General features: G+C 42.2%; 1 protein-coding gene across 4 annotated transcripts in view; it reads right to left on the reverse strand.

The window, feature by feature from the left end:
- The window catches only part of stxbp5a (syntaxin binding protein 5a (tomosyn)), a 216,033-nt gene that overhangs the window by 30,390 nt on the left and 164,220 nt on the right, over positions 1-21,423 (reverse strand). For 2 of the 4 annotated variants that reach the window (XM_068044511.1, XM_068044509.1), the window contains exons 20-22: positions 20,420-20,479; positions 20,268-20,315; positions 4,578-4,628 (exon numbers count right to left, since the gene is read on the reverse strand). In XM_068044511.1, coding sequence (XP_067900612.1) covers positions 4,578-4,628; positions 20,268-20,315; positions 20,420-20,479 — 159 coding nt within the window. The remainder of the gene's footprint in view (positions 1-4,577; positions 4,629-20,267; positions 20,316-20,419; positions 20,480-21,423) is intronic. The other 2 variants (XM_068044510.1, XM_068044512.1) reach the window with 1 other exon arrangement.

Consider the following 21,423-nt stretch of genomic DNA (forward strand, 5'->3'; position numbering starts at 1 on the left):
CAGCTTCTGGAGCCTGTTTAAAGCGACTCGAGCAAAGACTTTCCCCACTATGCTGAGCAGTGAGATTCCGCGGTAGTTGTTGCAGTCACCGCGGTCACCTTCGTTTTTATAGACGGTGATGATATTGGCATCGCGCATGTCCTGTGGTACTGCTCTCTCGTCCCAGCACAGGCAAAGCAGTTCATGTAGTGCTGAGAGTATAGCAGGCTTGGCACTCTTGATTATTTCAGGGGCAATGCTGTCCTTTTCCCAGGGGCTTTTCCGCTGGCTAGAGAATCAATGGCATCACTGAGTTCCGATTTTGTTGGCTGTACGTCCAGCTCATCCATGACTGGTAGAGGCTGGGCTGCATTGAGGGCAGTCTCAGTGACATTTTCCCTGGAGAACAGTTCTCGGTAGTGCTCAACCCAGCGGTCCATTTGCTTGCATTGGTCAGTGATTATGTCCCCTGATTTAGATTTGAGGGGGGCAATCTTCCTGATGGCTGGCCCAAAAGCTCTCTTAATGCCATCATACATTTCTCTGATGTTTCCGGTGTCTGAGGCCAGCTGAATATGACTGTATAGGTGTTGCCAGTAGTCATTTGCGCAGCGCCTGGCTGTTCTTTGTGCAGTGCTTCTGGCTGCTTTAAGTGCTACGGATGTTAACTCGCTGGGGGCTTTCTTGTAGTTCAACAGTGCAATGCGCTTAGCGGCTATGACAGGTTCCAGCTCTTCAATATGAGATTGAAACCAGTCTGCATTCCTCTTCGCACGTTTGCCGTAGGTGGTCAAAGCTGACTCATAGATGGCGTCTCTGATGTGGGCCCACTTGGTCTCAGCATCCCGTGGGAGTGTTTTGAAGGGCTGTTAAAAGTGAATTTTAGAAATTTTTGTAACAGCTGTGGATGAGAAATTCTGCTCGCGTTGATGCGCAGGTGGCCCTTCTGCTTGGAATGATGCAACTTCTTTGGTCTGAGTCTAACCTTGCTGCACACCAGGGAGTGGTCGGTGTCGCAGTCTGCACTGTGGAAGCTGCGTGTGATTTGAACACTGTTTAAGGAGGCTCACCTTGTGACGATGAGGTCTAGCTGGTGCCAACGACGCGATCTTGGGTGCCTCCATGTGTGAAAGAACGAGTTGGTGATGTAGAGGTTATGATAGGTACACAGAGGAGGAAAGAGGGGTAGAGAAGTTGAGGAGTTTTGGAAGGGCCATCCAGAGCTTAGGGCCTAGGCACCTGAAGGCATGGCCATCAATGGTGGAGCAATTAAAGTCAGGGATGTGCAAGAGGCAAGAAGTGGCAGAGTGCAGATTTTTGAGTGTTGAAATGCTGGAGGAAATTACAAAGATAGGAAGGAGCAAGGCCCTGGAAGGATTTGAAAACAAAGGACGAAATTTTTTTCAAAAGACATTGCTTAACCAGGAGCCAACGTATGTCAGCAAGCAGAGGGGTGTTGGGTGAATAAGACTTGCTACGAGTTAGGCAAGGGCAGCAGAGATTTGGATGATCTCAAGTTTATGGAGGGTAGTATATGGGAGGCCAGGAGAGCACTGAAATATTCAAGTCTAGAGGTATCAAAAGCACAGATGAGGGTTTCAGCACATGAGCTGAGGCAGGGCGGAATCGGACGGTGTTATGGAGGTAGAAATAGATGGTCTTGGTGATGGCGTAGATGTAGTCAGAAGTTCATCTCAGGGTTAAATACGACACCAAGCTTGCAAATAGTCTGCTTCAGCCTCAGACGGTTTCCAAGGAGAAGGATGGAGTCGGTGGCCAGGGAATAGAGTTGGTGGCTTGGACCGAAAATAATGGCTTCGGTCTTCCCAGTATTTTTAGTTGGAGGAAATTTCTGCTCATCCAGCACTGGCTGTCAGACAGACGGTTTGACAATTTAGAGGAAGTGGAGAAGTTGGAGGAAAAGAATCAGCTGTAGTTCAGTGGGTAGCATATGCACTTCTGATCCGGTGGTCATGGGTTCAAGTTATACTCCAGAGACTGCAAGCACAAAATTAGTGCAGTAATGAGGTGTTATCTTTTGGATGAGACTTTAAACCAACACCCTGTTTGCTTTCCCAGGTGGCATTATTTCAAAGAAAAGCATGGCGTTCTTCCGAATGCCCTGGCTAATATTTATCCCTCAAACAATATCTCAAACAGATGTTTTTTTGTCAATATCTCATTGCTGTCTGTGGGACCTTGTGCACAAAAGGGTTGAACCATCTCGCTATGTTACAACAGTGACTACACTTCCAAAATATTTCCAGGTAAAGCAAGGGCTGATTTTAACTTTTGGCAGCGGTGGAAAACGGGCGATACTGGATTTGCTGTCACCCATTGAACATTCTGCTGGTGTTCCTGTTGCCACTGGTCAGGGATGTGCATGAGGCAGTCTCCTTGTGAAGATGAGTCACTATCAAGCTTACTACACTCCACTGTCTTCATCTGAAGGAAAGTAAACCACTAAATCTATCAAGGTCAATTCATGATTTGTATTCGACTTCTTCTCACCCGTGTTCCTCTTTGTAATTTTGCCGGTCCAGGCTCGGAAACTGCAACTCTGACACCAATATCGTTTCATAATTCAGCCAGTGAGAAGTGCAGATCTTGGACAGTGATGGCTGCATGATAAACAAAGGGCCAGTTTGCCTGGTAAGGGATAGGTGGCATCACAAGACCTCAAAAGCGCCATCTAAAATTTCAATGCTTAATCATTCATAATTTCAGTGATCTGCAGTCAGTGCTATATAGGAAAGATTAAGAAAAGGAGCCAACAGATAGGATGCTGCAGCAGCTGCTGCACATGAAAATAACTGTAAAAGCATTAGAGACTGTTTATAGTGATAGGTACCTGGCAACGTGTGCCAGGAAATCACGGAGGTGGTGTTAGGAAACACAGTGGACCAACAGCAGTAAGAACACAAGCCTCTGTTGGAGAAGGAAGTATTCAATGTGCAGGACTGCGAATATAACGTTGTTTCTGGCAATTGAATTGGAGGTGATGTGATCGAGTGACATAACTGGCAGCTGAGTGACAGATATCAGCAAATCTCACAGACGGAAGAGCGCCCTACAGAGGGACTTAACAACAGGAATAGAATTGCCACTTACTGTGCCCCAAAAAGAAATGAACTCTACAGCATTCAATTTGATCTCAGTATGTTGCTTATGAATGGACTTGGTTTTATTGCTTGGACAGGAAGAGCTGCAAAACTTAGATACTATTTAATTAAATCTGCTGTTGCTCTGGACCTCAGACAGAGGTTACTTGAGTTTATGACATGCGAGGGTAAGATCCTGTGCTGATGCCGTGTGTTAAATGGGCTGTTCTGATTTTCCATCCCCCCCCCATTGATCCTACTCATGAACCTGAAATTACAGGGCGTTCTGACAAGAATTTAAGATCTAGGGTGTATGTAGTGAGATAGTGAGTGACAACACTCTGACTTCATTCCAACCAGAGTTAATGGAATGACGACTTGAAGGACCTGCTTGTCGTAAGGACCCTGAATGAAATGAATTGGGGTAGACTGATCAGGTTTCTACTGGATACAAGCCCATAGCACAAAACGATCTTCAATTTAACAGTAAGTGACACCGAGGTGGTTACAGAAGCACAGCTCGAATGGAATTTGTTACACTAGTGTACTTAGAGATGCCAAACACCCACAATACCTCACTCAAGTAAGTGGCTATTATTACAAGAGAGCCTTGGGACTGTGATTGTTAGGAGGCTATTATGGGCCATTACATCGGAGCACAATCCTCTTCCGAATCGGATGATTGTCCATGTACATTTTCAAACCTGTTCACTTGATAGTGTTCAGCATTGGGAACTCTGACTGATTTCCCCCCTCTATCCCAGGGTCATTCGATAGTGATTGAGAGGGAGAGCTCTGGCTAATTGTCCTTTCATGGCCATGGGCATTTTAAAATTTATTCTCGAGATATGGACATCACTGGCAAGGCTAGCATTTATTGCTCATCCCTAGTTGCCCTGGAGAAGGTAGTGGTGGGCCTTCTTCCTGAACCGCTACAGCCTATTTGCTTAAGGCATTCCCACAATGCTGTTAGGTAGGGAGTCCTAGAAGGGACGACTATATATGTCTAAATCAGGGTGACGTGTGTGATTTGGAGGGAAACTTGGAGGTGATGGAGTTCCCATGTGCCTGTTGCCCTGGGGATTTTGGGTGGTGGAAGTCCTGAGGTTTGCGAGGTACTGCTGAAGCCTTGACTAGTTGCTACAGTGCATTCTGCTAATGCTATGGATGAACCAAAAAATGTGCTGCTCTGTATAGTGCAACTACTCATTGGTTAAACTTACTGAATCATAATGGGAGCCTGTTCTCTTCCTCTTTAAGCTCATTCTCGAATGGTTGGCGCTTACAGCTACATCAATGAAGAGAATTACACCCCTACTATAACCGTGGTAAGGAATGAGGTTTCATTCAAACTACAAGAGCTGTCTAAACTTATGAATCGGTGGATCAACTCCTACTAACCATTTGTTGTTTGCAGTTACACATACACTCACATAAATAAATGTAATCATACAAAGAACATTTCAACACCATGTATTTGTTGGGCTTTGTACTTACCTAAATCAGGCTTCAGTTCAGTCGGCAAGCTTAGTTTCCTTGACATCTTCGCTGAAAAAAACCCCACAGAAAGTTAGGTTTAGGCAACATGATACAAACTAGCACTAAAGTGTGGAGTCATAAACCAATATACTTCCTTCTCGATTCAAGACCACTTAATACATAACACGGGATTAACAGAAGCCAGTATTCCAAAATGACAGTTGCTGTACACATGCTCCTTTTAAGAGTTTGCCATAGAATACAAGGACAGTTCTCAGACATCGTTTTTGAAGCTCACCATAATCCCCCCGCACTGCCCCTCCATGGAATACAAGACAGCTCTAGCAGTAGCATTTGCAACACCAAAAGCAACTTGTAGCCTCTTTAACATTGTTAAACGTGCCAAGACCCTTAACAGGAGCAATTAGCAAAAAAAAATTGTTAACGAGCCAGAGAGATGTCAGGGCAGGTAAGTTTCAAGGAGTGCCTTAAAAGGAAAGAGAGAAGTATAGAGGCAAAGAGGTTGAGGGAAGGAACTCCAGAGCCTGGGGCTTAGACAGCTGAAGACATAGCCACCAAAGGTGGAGTGAAGAAAATCAGAGATGCGCAAGAGGCCAGAACTGGACAAGTGCAGAGATCTCGGAGGTAGGAAGGAGCGAGGTCATCGAGGGATTTGAAAACATGGATGAGAATTCTGAAGCTAAGGCATTGCAGAACCTGGAGCTAACGTAGGTCAGCAAGCATGGGGTGATGTGTGAACAGGACTTGGTGCGAGGCAGCAGAGTTTTGAATGAGCTCAAGTTTACAGAGGGTGCAAGGTGGGAGGCTGGCCAGAAAAGGTAACAAAGACATGGATGAGGGCATCAGCAGATGAGCCAAGGTAGGGGCGAAGACAGGCATTGCTACAGAGGAGAAAGTAGGTGTTCTCGGTGGAAAGGATATGAGACTGGAAGTTCAGCTCTGGGCCAAACAGGACACCAAGACTGCTAATGGTCTGGTTTAGCCTCAGCTAGAGGCCAGAGAGGGAGATGGAGCTGGTGATTAGGGAACAGAGTTTGTGTTGGGGAGCAACTACAATGTTTTTGATCTTCTCCATACTTAATTGCAGGAAATGTCTTCTCATCCAATGCTGAATGTCAGACAAGTAGGTTGGCAAATCGACAATAGTGGAGCGGTTGAGAGGGGTGGTGCTAAGGGTGTCGTCACTGTACATATAGAACTTGATGTTGCGTTTTCAGATGATGCCACCAAGGGACAGCAAGTAGATGAGAAATAGGAGCGGGACATGCACAGACCCTTGGGGGTTATCCAGGTAATGGCGTGGAAGTGGGAAAAGCAGCTATTGCAGGTGATTCTCTGGCTACGACTGAACAGGTAGGAATGGAACCAGGCCATGGCAGGACCAACCAGCTGGACTACACAGGAGAGGCATTAGAGGAGGATGATATGGCCAACCTGTCAAAGACTGCAGATAGGTTAAGGGGATGAGGAGGAATACTTTACCACTGTGACAGTTACACAGAATGTCATGTGACTTTGATGAGGGTTATTTCAGTGCTATGCCACAGGCAGGAACCAGATTGGAAGGATTCAAAAATGGAGTTGCAGGAAAGATGGATGCAGAATTGGGAGGCGACAATACATTCAAGGCGTTTTGAGAGGAAAGGGACGCTGGAGATGAGGTGGCAGTTTGCAAGTAGAGGGGTCGAGGAAATTTTCTTTTGGGTGGGGGAGGGATGACGATGACAGATTTGAAGGAGATGGGGATAGTACCTGAGGAGAGGGGACTGTTAACAGTATCAGCTAACATCGGACCCAGGAAGGGAAGTAGGATGATTCACAGTTTGGCGAGGAAAGGGTCGAGGGAGCAGGAGATGGGTTGCATAAACAAGATGAGCTTGGAGAGGACATTTGAGGAGATAGACGAGTTCAGGACAAGAAGTTGCTTAGCTTGGGGGCTAGGGGAAGCATCAGAGACAGCTGAACAGATGATCTCAATCTTACTGTCCAAGAAATCCAACAATTCCTCACACTTTTTGGGAGGAAAAGGTAGAGGGGGGCAGGGGTGAGTGATTTATGAAGACAGTTTATCATGGAGATGAAATGCCAGGAACTATCTTAGCATTCCACATTGATCCTGGAGTTTTGCAGAGGAGAGCAGGGTCCGAGCAATCAGATCTGGTAATGAATTGCTAAATCAATTGTCCACCATAAAAGTTTAAATATGCATTCCTTAGACTTTAAGGGACTCATCAATTCCCCTCCCATTGGAATACAAAGGCAGTTTTTCCAAGTTGTATTTGGAACTTAACAATCTCCCCATACCATTGAAATACAAGATAAATCTTGCAATTGCATTTGAAACTCACCAAGACCTATTTCCCCTTCCATTGAAATACAAGGTAGCTCTTGCTTTGGTATTTGCAACAAACCATAACCATCATCAATCCCCAATTGGCTAGAGTTGTATATTAATGACATCAATTTTTACATTTAAACCCGAAAAACATGGTGGGCCTAGCCAAGCAGCAATTGTTAAGGTGTCAGCTGTGATTCAGTTGGTAGCACTCATGCCAGAGTCAAAGGTTCGTGGGTTCAGGTCCCACTCCAGAACACAACCTAGACTGGCACTTCAGTGCAGCACTGAGGGATAGCTGCACTGTCTTTCCGATGAACTGTTAAACAGAGTTCCCCGTCTGCCCAATCAGGTGGATGTAAAAGATTCCATGGCACCTTTTGAAGCTGAGTTGTGGTTTTTCCTGGTGTTCTGGCCAGCATTTATCCCTCAACCAGTAACAAAAAAGCAAATTATTCTGTTATTTACCTCATTATTGTCGGGCTTTGCTGTGCATAAATTGGCTGTTTCAATTACCTACATTTCAAAATATTACATTGGTTGCCAAGTGTTTTGGTCCCGAGGACATAAAAGGCACTAGATAAATGCAGATCCTTTCTTTCTTTACTAAATAACATTAAATGGTTTCTTTTGAAATCTCACCTTTTAAAGGGAGTTCTTACCTGACTGACAACACATGTCATACTGTACATATTATACAGGAACTGTAACAGACCATGTGGCAGACAATTGCCATGTGTGTCCTGTTGACTTATATTAACAGAATCCTTAGCCTGGCCATGCCGGTGCCCAGATGCAATCAACATTTAGATCATTCATGGAAGCAATGGCAAATTAGTGAATTGGACAGAAAATCAAGCTAACAGAAAACAAATGATGCTGGCAAATAGAAAAGGCTTTGAGGATGGCTAAAGAACAAGGTTTCCTGCTGTTTAACCAAAAGATATCAAGAAGAAATTGTAATTCAAAATTTTCTGATGACAGCAAGCTATGTTTCGAAGTGACAAATACAAGAATCACGAGAACATAAGAAATAAGAGAAGTAAGCCAAATGGCCCCTCAAGCCTGCGCCGTCATTCAATAAGATCACTGCTGATCTTCCACCTCGACTCCACTTTCCTGTCCTATCCACATTTCCCTCAATTTCCTTACTGTTCAAAAATCTATAGATCTCAATCTTGAATACACTCAACAACTGAGCATCCACAGGTCTCTAGGGTAAAGAATTCCAAAGATTCACAACCGAGTAAAGAAATGTTTCCTCATCTCAGTCCTATGTTCCATCCTAATCCAAGTTACTCTAGTCAGGGGAAAGAGCTTCTTAGCGTCTACTCTGTTAAGCCCTCTAAGAACATAAGAACTCGGAGCAGGAGCAGGCAATTCAGCCCCTCGAGCCTGCTCCGCAATTCAATACGATCATGGCTGATCTCATCTTGGCCTCAACTCCACTTTCCTACCTGTTCTCCATAACCCTTCATCCCATTTCTAATTAAAAATCTATCTCCTCCTTAAATTTACTCAATGTCCCGGCATCCACCGCACTCTGGGGTAGTGAATTCCACAGATTCACGACCCTTTGAGAGAAGTAATTTCTCATCTTGGTTTTAAATCTGCTGCCCCTTATCCTAAAACTATGACCTCTCATTCCAGCCCCACAAGAGGAAACATCCTCTCTACCTCTACTTTCTCAATCCCCCTAATCATCTTATATACCTCAATTAGACCTCCTCTCATTCTTCTAAACTCTAGAGAATAAAGGCCTAAACTGCGCAATCTCTCTTCATAAGGCAAGCCCCCCATTGCTGGAATCAATCTAGTGAACCTCCTCTGAACTGCCTCCAATGTAACTACATCTTTTCTCAAGTAAGGGGACCAAAACTGTACACAATACTCCAGTTGCAGTCTCACTAATGCCTTGTACAGTTGCAGCAACACTTACATACTTTTATACTCTATTCCTTTCGCAATAAATGTCAAAATTCCATTTGCCTTCCTCATCACTTGCTGTACCTGCAAACTAGTTTTCTGCGATTCATGCATGAGGACACCCAGATCCCTCTGCACGAAGCACCCTGAAGTTTCTCTCCATTTAGATAATAATTTGCCTTTCTATTCTTCTGACCAAAATGGGTAACCTTACACTTATCCATGTTAAAAATCCATCTACAAAATTTTGGCCCATTTATCTAACCTATCTACTTCAACGCCAGGAACATCCGGAATAAGGTGGGTGAGCTTGCAGCATGGGTTGGTACCTGGGATCTCGATGTAGTGGCCATTTCGGAGACATGGGTAGAGCAGGGGCAGGAATGGATGTTGCAGGTTCCGGGATTTAGATGTTTCAGTAAGAACAGAGAAGATGGTAAAAGAGGGGGGGGTGTGGCATTGTTAATCAAGGAGAGTATTACAGCTACAGAAAGGACGTTTGAGGACTCGTCTACTGAGGTAGTATGGGCCGAGGTTAGAAACAGGAGAGGTGAGGTCACCCTGTTGGGAGTCTTTTATAGACCTCCAAATAGTTCCAGAGATGTAGAGGAAAGGATAGCGAAGATGATTCTCGACAGGGGCGAGAGTAACAGGGTAGTTGTTATGGGGGACTTTAACTTTCCAAATATCGACTGGAAATACTATAGTTCGAGTACTTTAGATGGGTCAGTTTTTGTCCAGTGTGCGCAGGAGGGTTTTCTGACACAGTATGTAGACAGGCCAACCAGGGGCGATGCCACATTGGATTTGGTACTGGGTAATGAACTCGGCCAGGTGTTAGATTTAGGTGTAGGTGAGCACTTTGGTGATAGTGATCACAATTCGGTTAGGTTTACCTTAGCGATGGGCAAGGACAGGTATATACCGCAGGGCAAGAATTATAGCTGGGGGAAAGGAAATTATGATGCGATTAGGCAAGATTTAGGATGCGTAGGATGGGGAAGGAAACTGCAGGGGATGGGAACAATCGAAATGTGGAGCTTATTCAAAGAGCAGCTACTGCGTGTCCTTGATAAGTATGTACCTGTGAGGCAGGGAGGAAGTTGTCGAGCGAGGGAGCCGTGGTTTACTAAAGAAGTTGAAGCGCTTGTCAAGAGGAAGAAGGAGGCTTATGTTCGGATGAGACGTGAAGGCTCAGTTAGGGCGCTTGAGAGTTACAAGCGAGCCAGGAAGGATCTAAAGGGAGAGATAAGAAGAACAAGGAGAGGACACGAGAAGTCATTGGCGGATAGGATCAGGGAAAACCCTAAGGCTTTCTATAGGTATATCAGGAATAAAAGAATGACTAGAGTTAGATTAGGGCCAATCAAGGATAGTAGTGGGAAGTTGTGTGTGGAATCAGAGGAGATAGGGAAAGCGTTAAATGAATATTTTGCGTCAGTATTTACAGTAGAGAAAGAAAATGTTGTCGAGGAGAATACTGAGATTCAGGCTACTAGGCTAGATGGGATTGAGGTTCACAAGGAGGAGGTGTTATCAATTTTGGAAAGTGTGAAAATAGATAAGTCCCCTAGGCCAGATGGGATTTATCCTAGGATTCTCTGGGAAGCTAGGGAGGAGATTGCAGAGCCTTTGTCCTTGATCATTATGTCGTCATTGTCGACAGGAATAGTGCCGGAAGACTGGAGGATAGCAAATGTTGTCCCCTTGTTCAAGAAGGGGAGTAGAGACAGCCCTGGTAATTATAGACCTGTGAGCCTTACTTCGGTTGTGGGTAAAATGTTGGAAAAGGTTATAAGAGACAGGATTTATAATCATCTTGAAAAGAATAAGTTAATTAGCGATAGTCAGCACGGTTTTGTGAAGGCTAGGTCGTGCCTCACAAACCTTATTGAGTTTTTCGAGAAGGTGACCAAACAGGTGGATGAGGGTAAAGCAGTGGATGTGGTGTATATGGATTTCAGTAAGGCGTTTGATAAGGTTCCCCACGGTAGGCTATTGCAGAAAATACGGAAGTATGGGGTTGAAGGTGATTTAGAGCTTTGGATCAGAAATTGGCTAGCTGAAAGAAGACAGAGGGTGGTGGTTGATGGCAAATGTTCATCCTGGAGTTTAGTTACTAGTGGTGTACCGCAAGGATCTGTTTTGGGGCCACTGCTGTTTGTCATTTTTATAAATGACCTGGAAGAGGGTGTAGAAGGGTGGGTTAGTAAATTTGCGGATGACACTAAGGTCGGTGGAGTTGTGGATAGTGCCGAAGGATGTTGTAGGGTACAGAGGGACATAGATAGGCTGCAGAGCTGGGCTGAGAGATGGCAAATGGAGTTTAATGCGTAAAAGTGCGAGGTGATTCACTTTGGAAGGAGTAACAGGAATGCAGAGTACTGGGCTAATGGGAAGATTCTTGGTAGTGTAGATGAACAGAGAGATCTTGGTGTCCAGGTGCATAAATCCCTGAAGGTTGCTACCCAGGTTAATAGGGCTGTTAAGAAGGCATATGGTGTGTTAGCTTTTATTAGTAGGGGGATCGAGTTTCGGAGCCACGATGTCATGCTGCAGCTGTACAAAACTCTGGTGAGACCGCACCTGGAGTATTGCGTGCAGTTCTGGTCACCGCATTATAGGAAGGATGTGGAAGCTATGGAAAGGGTGCAGAGGAGATTTACTAGGATGTTGCCTGGTATGGAGGGAAGGTCTTACGAGGAAAGGCTGAGGGACTTGAGGTTGTTTTCGTTGGAGAGGAGGAGGAGGAGAGGTGACTTAATAGAGCCCAAAAGAAGAAGAAGAAGATAGGGTGGATAGTGAGAGTCTTTTTCCTCGGATGGTGATGGCAAACACGAGGGGACATAGCTTTAAGTTGAGGGGTGATAGATATACGACAGATATCAGAGGTAGTTTCTTTACTCAGAGTAGTAGGGGCGTGGAACGCCCTGCCTGCAACAGTAGTAGACTCGCCAACTTTAAGGGCATTTAAGTGGTCATTGGATAGACATATGGATGAAAATGGAATAGTGTAGGTCAGATGGTTTCACAGGTCGGCGCAACATCGAGGGCCGAAGGGCCTGTACTGCGCTGTAATGTTCTAATTCTATCCATATCCATTTGTAAATTTCTTCATTGCAACTTACTGTCCCACCTATTTTAGCGTCATGTGCAAATTTGGCTATAGTACCTTCTAACCCTGCATCCAAGTCATTTATATATTTATATAATTTAAGTCATTTATAAGAATTTTCAACGAGATCACCTCTTATTCTTTGAAATTCCCGAGAATATAGACCCATTAATTCGGATCAATTATGTCAACAACAGGTCGATTTTAACATAGATCAATATAATGAACACAGATATAGAAGATATAAAATGTGCCTACACATAAATGTGCATTAGAAAAAGCAGAAAAAGGAATTGGGCGCCACCACGAGTTATTCACTAAAAGTTTCCAATCAATATGAAACATCCCAATAAGGCTAATAATGTACTGGAATGTTATTCAAGCCTTGTATACATCAGTTGGTGAGATCATATGCTATGTATAGTTTTGGGCACCCTAATATCAACATATGTTCACGATGATTCAGAGAAGAGCAATATGCATGATTCTGGAAGTTATGCCTCAATATAAACTAACAAACTGAAACCAGCTTTAGAGAAAAGGATGAAAGGAAATGTGATAATCTAGGGAGTCATTTAATGTATCTGCAGAGAAACTATATAACATTTTTGCATTTCCTGTTCTGTCACACTTCAGCTCACTCAAATTTGTGTCACATCTGCAATTCATTGGCTGAATTTTTTTTAACCTAAATAACCACTGACAAATCACAAGTACACACTATGAATCAACAAGCAGAATGAAAAGCACCAATCGTTACATTTGAAATATCAACGTTGAGGAACCAATCAGTAAAAGTTTGAATCGATCACATTAATGGGATCATTTGAAAATACTTTTCCCCTTCAGCCTGCCAAGATTTATAACAATTAAAAAGATTAAAAACATATTTTGCACATAAATATCTTTCAAAATGCTTTTGTATCAAGTATCTTAGGTTACTTGAAGGTGTCTCTTGTTAACACAATGTAAAACTAACTCCTCTGCCCTTCTTTCTCCCTATAACTCTGTACATAGGAACAGGAGTAGGCCATTCAGCCCCATGAGCCTGTCCCGCCATTCAATTCGATCATAGCTGATCTGTATCTTAATTCCATTTACCCACCTTGGTTCCAAATCCCTTAATACACTGAACTTGCATACATGTATCAAACTCAATTTTTAAATTTTCAATTGCATCTTCCTCCACTTGAAATACTTATGCATTTCCTGTAAAACGCACAACGCTCTCTGCCTCAACCATTATCAAACTACAGATATCCTCAATGGCTTTTTTGTGCTGCAAATTTCTATGGTACAATAGCTCATTTTGTGACTGAAATTCCCAGAATTTCCAAGCTTGGATCAGTCTAATATTCTCACGATCATACGGTGCAGAATTTTTGGATAATTTTGCACACCTGTGCATTCTTCTAACCTTTAGAACTGAACAATCACTGATAAGAAATGTATTTACTACCCCAGTGGCAGAGTCCAAATGCATCTTTGCAGCTGCATAATAATTTTTCAAATCATTTGAAAGCGAAGGGAAGATTAATTTGAGCTTACTTGAGATGCGATTTCAGACCGAATTTGGAAACCTGCACTTTTTTGTTTATATTTAAAAATCTAAGACACTTTCAGCTCTGGTACTTAAGGGAAATAATTTTTCAAGAACTCGCTTCAATGTCCCTTGACAGTAAAATCTGAAGACACTTTTTAAAATTCTTACACTGCTGCTGTGCATCTTGCTTCCACTTCTGCAACACAATTGCAAAACTCTCAAACTCTAGAATTATCCCCTCAGTGTTGCCAAACAAAGAATCTGCTCTGTGCTGCCACACCACAGGATGGTACTTTATTACTTAACTCCAAGCACCTCTCCGAAGTTGTAAAATCTCTAAGAATCCCACTGCAGTACTACCAAACCTTATGTCACCAATCCCCTGACAATGTTCTGCAATTCTTGGACCAGCCACCCAGTGCGACCAAGGCGTTGAACTTTTCCCAGTGGCAACACTTTCGCCAGAGTCAGGTGGTGAGTTTAAGTCCCATGCCAGAGGTGGATAACCCAGTGCAGTACTCAGGGGATCAATTAGGGCAAGACATTAAACAGAGGCCCTGTCTGCTTTCTCAGGTGGACATAAAATATCCCATGGCACTATTCAAAGAATAGCAGGGAGCTCTCACTGATGTCCTGGACAATATTTATCCCTCAATGAACAGCGTTAAAACAGATGATCTGATGATCATCACATTGCTTTCTGTGGGAGTTTGCTGACTGCAAATTGACTGCTTCGTTTCCTGCATTACAATGGCACTAACACTTCAAAAGTACCAAATTGGTTGTAAAGCACTTTGGGACATCCTGAGGTCATAAAAAGCGCTATATAAATTGAAGTTTTTCTTTCTCCCATATCCCAGGAAGCTCACTACCCCACTGTGCTAAATCCCCAAACCCTCCCAGGTGTGTTAAGTTCCAGGACCCCACTTCGATGATGGCAAACTTCAGAATTCCCCTCTTATTATGCTAAGTATCCGAACTCCCAACACAATCCTGTCCCAGTGTTTCCAAATTTCAAGTCCCCATCATGCAATACCATACCCGAAAGAGACGTCCCTTCCTAAATCCACTAATTACATAGCTAGCTTGAAAATGGCACACGCGGCCTATCATCTTACTGTATTTCCTAGGCTTCAAAATGAAAAGGAAATGGATAAAATCAATTACATAATGAAAAAACATAATATTTATTGAGGTCACTAATTTAGTTTTCACAGGAACAATGGACACTTGGATTTTGGCATTCTGCAAGTTGGCTTGGATTGGTTTTGCAGTCTGTGCAATAGGAGGAAAGAGGTACTTCTGTCTGGTTTTGGTTTGATGACTGTTCAAGTTCAGTCCAATACATAAGGAGTTCTAAAAACTTGCTGACATAAAATCTATGCCCTAGCCCAAATTCATCCAAATATTTTGATATGTCGTTGGTTGTCTCCAAAGTTACTGGCCTGAGAAAGTAACCAAGCCAACAAATTCAAATATAAGCAATTATATGTAATTTGCTTTGTTGTGTACGGCAACCAGTTACCTTTTGAATCTGGCGGAGAGTTAGTCAAAGCTAAATATTTAATGCATTAAGCGGAGTTGATCTGAGTGAAGTTCACTCAGAAACTTTCAAGAGCTAGGTCAGATTAGTTCTCACAATGGCAAGAAATGGATGGAAAAAGCCCTTTAAGTGCTATAAAAGAACATTCAATCTGGTTGCCGGTTCATGGCCAGGAATACAGCTACGGACCTATTGTGACTGATATCCCCTTTCAGCTGCTCACCAGCTTGCTTTTCTAGCAGGGATTGTTCAACAGGTCGTAATGCCAAGTAAAGTACACTTTCAACATACAGTTTCAATATTTATGAAAAGTGGTCCAAAAAAACATTATTTCAACATTTATTATGTATAATCCTTCTGAGAAAAATACTTCATGTCTTAAAGGAGAATCATCCCTGTAAAAAAAAAAGTAAAGTAATTCACATTAATGAACACTTCAACGTCCCTTGAGCAGAGAAGATACATTAAACATATAGATTTGGTGATACTGCAAAACCGCCTGTTCATTGAAATGAATGAGCAACAACTTATATTTATATAGCACCTTTACCATATTAAAACCTGCACAGGAGCATGTGAAACAGAAGAGAACAAGCCACATAAGGAGATAATAGGTCAGATAATCAAAAGCTTGGTCAAAGAGGTAGGTTTTAATAAGTGTCTTAAAGGAGGAAAGCGCAGTAGAGGGACGGAGAGGTGCAAGGGAAGAAATTCCAGAGCTTAGGTCCCAGGCAACTGAAGGCGGGCCACCAATGGTGGACTGGACTTGAACAGTCATCAAACCAAAACCAGACAGAAGTACCTCTTTCCTCCTATTGCGCAAATTAAATGGATTAAAATTGGGGATGCTCAAGAGGCCAGAACTAGAGCAGCACAGATATCTGGGAGAGTTTTAGGGCTGGAGGAGATTACAGATAGGGAGGGGCGAGGCCATGGAGTAATCTGAAAAGAAGAATGAACATTTTAAAATCAAGACATTGCTTGAACAGGAGCCAATGTAGGTCAGTGAGCACAGGGGCGATAGGTGAACGGGACTTGGTGGCAGTTAGGACATGGGCAGCAGAGTTTGGATGATCTCAAGTTTACAGAGGGTAGAGGAAATAAGAGCAACAGTAGGCCATTCGGCCCCTTGAGCCTGCTCCCAATTCAACTAGATCATGGCTGATCTTCTACCGCAACTTCATTTTCCCGCACTATCCCCATATATCCCGTGATATCTTTAATATCTAGAAATCTATTGATCTCTGTCTTGAACATACTCAATGACTGAGCCTCCACAGCCCTCTGGGGTAGAGAGTTCCTCTTCATCTTAGTCCTACATGGCCTACCTCTTATTCTGAGACTGTGTCCCCTGGTTCTTGACGCCCCCTCCTGCATGTGGGAGAATGTGGGAAACCAGACAGGAATGCATTGGAATAGTCGAGTCTAGAGGTAACAAAGGCATGAATAAGGGTTTCAGCAGATGAGCTGAGAAGGGTGAAGTCAGGTGATCTTAGGAGGTGGAAATAGGCAGTTTTAGCAATGGCGCAAATATGTGATCAGAAGCTCATCTTGAAGTCAACTATGACACGAAGGCTGCGAACAGACTGGTTTAATCTCAGACTATTGCCAGGGAGAGGGACAGAGTCAGTAAGCAAGGGATTGGAGTTTTGAGTTGGGACCGAAAATAATGGCTTCAAGTCTTCCCAATATTTAATTAGAGGAAATTTCTGCTCATCAAGCACTGGACGTCAGATAAGCAGCCTGACAATTTAGCAAGAGTGGAGCTAGGAGAGGTGGTGGTGAGGTAGAGCAAAATGGATGGTTAATGCTCCTGTTTTACTGACTTTAGACTAAGACACTGTCACCCCTAAAAGAAATATTTCAAGAACTCCAGTTGCTCTTGCTTTATTTTGCAATCTCAGCCTCTTACAACAAACACAGCTATATGACATACCATTTCCTCTAACTAACTGTGAGCAATTCCACAGGAAGTTCAATGGGAGATTCACTAGCATTATATACACAACAATTTTGAAGCGTTATTTTTAAAAAGATAAAACACTATGGAATATACAGATCTGGCCAGCGATGAGATTCCCTGTATTCTCAAGTGACTAATCATTTTATGATTTATACAAGAAATATTACAACTTACCACCACTGATATCCTGAGTGTAAACATAATTATTCAGTCTCCACTTGCATAGCTTATTTACCTGTGAGAACTAAGACTTGTATAAGTACTCAGAAAACTGCATTTTAGTTATTTGTGATTCGTATTTACATTTCTAACTCTATTGATTATTGACACTATAAAGAATTAGTGAAGCTCCCAGCATTGATCATGGGGAGTTAGGGAAGTGTTTTATAAGGTATGGAACATTTATGATCCGATGAAGAATGCATTATTTTTGTGCTATATTATTCAGCAAGATAGGGATACAATGAATGGCAGGTAAGAATAAATGAATGCAAAACACACTGCATATAACAATTTAAATAAATAGAGGATACAATTTTAAAGGGGGTGCAGGAGCATAAGGGGGTATTACGTGCAAAAATAATTGAAGGTGGAAGGCCAGGTTGAGAAAATGGTTCACAAAGCATATGGGATCCTGGGCTTTATAAATTGGGGCATGGAGTACAAAAGCAAAGAATTTATGGTGGACCTTTATACAACACTGATTCGATCTTAAATGGAGTATCGTGTCCACTTCGGAGTACCACACTTCAGAAAAGATATTAAGGCACTAGAGAGGGTGCAGAAAAGATTCACGAGAATGCTTCCAGGGATGAGGGCCTTCAGTTACATGAACAGATTGGAGATGCTGGGGCAGTTCCTGAAGAGAAGATTAGGAGGAGCTTTGGTAGAGGTGTTCAAAACCATGAGAGGTCTGGACAGAGTTGATAGAAAGTAACTGTCTCCATTGACATAAGGATTGAGAACCAGAGGGCATTGATTTAAGCCGATAGACAAAAGCACCAAATGCAACTTGAGAGAAAACCTTTTTACGCAGTGAGCGATTAGGATCTGGAATGCACTGCCTTTGAGTGCGGTGGAGGCAGATTCAATTGTGGCTTTCAAAGGGGAATTGGATAATTAGCTGGAGAGAAAAAATTTGCAGGGCTACAGGGAAAAGGCAGGAGAGTGGGACTAGGTGGGTTGCTCTTGCAGAGCCAGGACAGATATGATGGGCCGAATGGCTTCCTTCTGTGCTCTAAGTATTCTATGATAATGAGATTATAGAAAATATTACATAAACAATGTAAAGTGAATTCCATATCATTTTGAGAGGTTTAGAAATAGGGGAAATGTTGATTATCTTGAAATGTTGAAATCTTTGACTAAGCTTTTGTGCAAATACCTTCCTATGTGGCTTGGTGTCAAATTTTGTCCAATAATGCTCCTGTGAAGTGCCTTGGGATGTTTTATTATGTTAAGGTTGATATATAGATGCAAGTTGTCGTTTTGTTAAAACTGGCTCCCAGCTGATGACCAAGAATTGGCCGGGAGGACCAGAGGAAGACTGGAGGCAGTGGGAGCAGCTTGGGGAGCAGGATTGACGTGCATGCAGAACCAACATTGGCGCATGTAATGATGAGTTGAGGGGGCTGAGAGAGAAAATCACACAAAGAAGTTCAGAAAGGAAGGACATGGAGCCCCTTCATAAGCAAACTATAACTGAAGCTTCTAGTAGATTACCCAGCCTCAGATCAAAAACCATGGTTCACTTCAGAACAGAAAAGGTGAATTGTACACCTAACTGTAATTCTGAAATAAGTAGTTTTTCATGTGTAATTTTAAACTTACTTTGAGTGTTAGAAATTTCTTACTGAGAATACCAAGCAGGTAGAATAAAGTTTGAAGGCATAATGTGTTTGGAATGCTTTGACTGGATCATTTAAATAGCCTCCATCTAGGTTTCTTCTTTATCCGCGAGCGATTAAAAATTTGCTGAAGCAAAATAAGTTTTTATATGACCAAATGAATAGGAGGAAAATTTGGATACATTTATATATTTAGATAAATGTATATATAAAAATGTAGCTAAGGTATGATTGAATTATTGCACAGAAATGTTACAGGGAGTGACTGCACATTATGTGAAAAACTTTAATACATTAAAACTCTCAAGACTTTGTCAACATTTTCCATTATAAATTGCTACATCCATGTTTATAATGGAAACTGCTAATATAAACTTGTCAAGTTTCAATTACATCCTCCCTGCCAATGCAGCACCATTACACGTGAGCAAGTGCAAGAACAATGTGATAAGTTTACATGGCCAGTTTCCAGTACAGATGTGGACAAAGCAATTTATGATAAAAACATAAAAACAACAGACTGTATAAGATGGGGACTGAATTATACCCGTTTCCTGGTCCAATTATCTAACCCTCTAATGCCACTTGAACTCAAGACTACACTTGGTCTTGACTCCCTGTGTGCAATGCCAAAGGAGATCATCTAGAATATATTATTAGAGCCTGAACACTAAGCGCCGCATATCCAGCTGCAGCTTTCCAACAGACATATAGCTACTCACTGGGAAGCAGGAAGTGCTTTTCTGTTACCAGAATTTAACAATTTGGTTGTACTGCTAATTTTTTTACTCTTGCAACAATCAGTGCCCCAAGCCGTACAAGCTCGGAGCTGTGGCCGCTTCAGTTTCTACCAGAGAGATTCTCAGTGGAGGCCAACCACATTTACCATAGAAAGAGCTGAACCTCCCAAGTATCAAGCCATAATAATGTCTATCAATTGAACTGTTAAAATAAACACACATTGAAAATGTTATACCACTTGCGATATAAGAGAACACTCAATATATGCTAATAACTTGTAAAACCAGTAAGGGGAAACCAACAGTTGCATATGATTGCTTTCTACCAGGTATCTGTAAACTCATCTGCCTGCATACATCCTTAAAGAAAATAACATCTTTATTAATAGAATTATTTTGATACAAGAATTAAAACAGCAAGGTCTGGGAGATAAAGCAATTACAAATAGTTTATCTGATAATCAAACCTCTGATTTCAATCCGAGATTAGAGATCCCGATTTAATAAATACAATCAATCACAATCATGCACTGCACTCCCAGATCAGAAACAGCCCAAAGTACTGAGTGTGGATTAGAAAAGCTACCAAGCAAGGTGCTTTGATTGCTCATCTGCATTTTGGTTAGTACTTCAGAAAGAAAAGCATTAGTAAAATAGGGAATTATTACTTCATACCTATATCAGATACTACGGTCTTGGAAAATTTTCTGCTTTTGTTTTTCACTGGAAAAGCATAATATTTTATATGTGAATCAAACAAAAATTAATTCTGGAACAGAAGAAAAATCTGAGAACTGAAATGATATTGCACCATAATAATACTATACCCTTTTCTATAAAGTTAGGCAATTTTTGTTCATCTTCAGAATTGCATGAAGAGGTAGAACCTATACAGGAATATATTGACAATGTATTAAATACAAAACAGCACAAACATTTTACCTCCCTCTAACTTAATCTAGGTTTAAATATGTAAGGCACAACCGTGAGCTCATATCATACAGCCTGTGTCAGGACACTCCAGGGAGATATCCATGATTCTCCACATAGGGATGTACTTGAGTAGTTTAGAAATGAACCCCTCCCCATTTCCTCTCTCTCCCTGCATTATGTACAATACAAGTGCTTAGAACTTAGCTTCAGCGTTAGCACTAGCCAGCTAACATCCAGATACAGTAAATTACCCCTCAAATAAGCAGGGGTCTTTACAAGAAAAACACATGAAAATGAAACAAAAATAGGCTATGTTGAAATTGGTATTTTACCAGGGCATGAGGAATCTTTAATCACACTCACTTACTCCTCTCTTGAAGGCACTGGCTCCTTGCTGGTTAGAGTCCTGCAGGCATCATCTACTAACTCGTCCATTTGCCCATCATTCATGTGGGGACCTCAACAGGGAACATCCCCAACAGCATGTACCTCCAGTTATTTGAGGGGTGTCAGCAGCCAGCTTGATTCTGTCCTCACCTGATGTCTGCACACAAGCAACTTCATCAGAAGGGGCTGACTAACTATCAACAGTCCAGCCATAGGTGAGGTCCATTAACTCAACACAGACTGGGGATCAAACTTGGCTCCCTTGTGATCTGTGGATGGTTAACAGTCTTCACCAGCTCAGGAACAACATTTGTAAATCTAACTGCTTATCTGTAAAAAGGTAAATTTGTTTGTCAACTAAGGTCAGTTATTTTTCTAAATATAAAACTGCCAATAAACCTAAGTTTTCCCTTCCCTCTGCTACCAAATCAACAGCTGCATCAGAAGCAATGGGCGAATACTGTTGAAATTACTCTAAGGCCAATGCTGCTAATCTTGGTTACAGATCCTT

Source organism: Heterodontus francisci, chromosome 13 (genome assembly GCF_036365525.1).
Source record: "Heterodontus francisci isolate sHetFra1 chromosome 13, sHetFra1.hap1, whole genome shotgun sequence".
Classification (NCBI taxonomy): Eukaryota; Metazoa; Chordata; class Chondrichthyes; order Heterodontiformes; family Heterodontidae; genus Heterodontus; species Heterodontus francisci.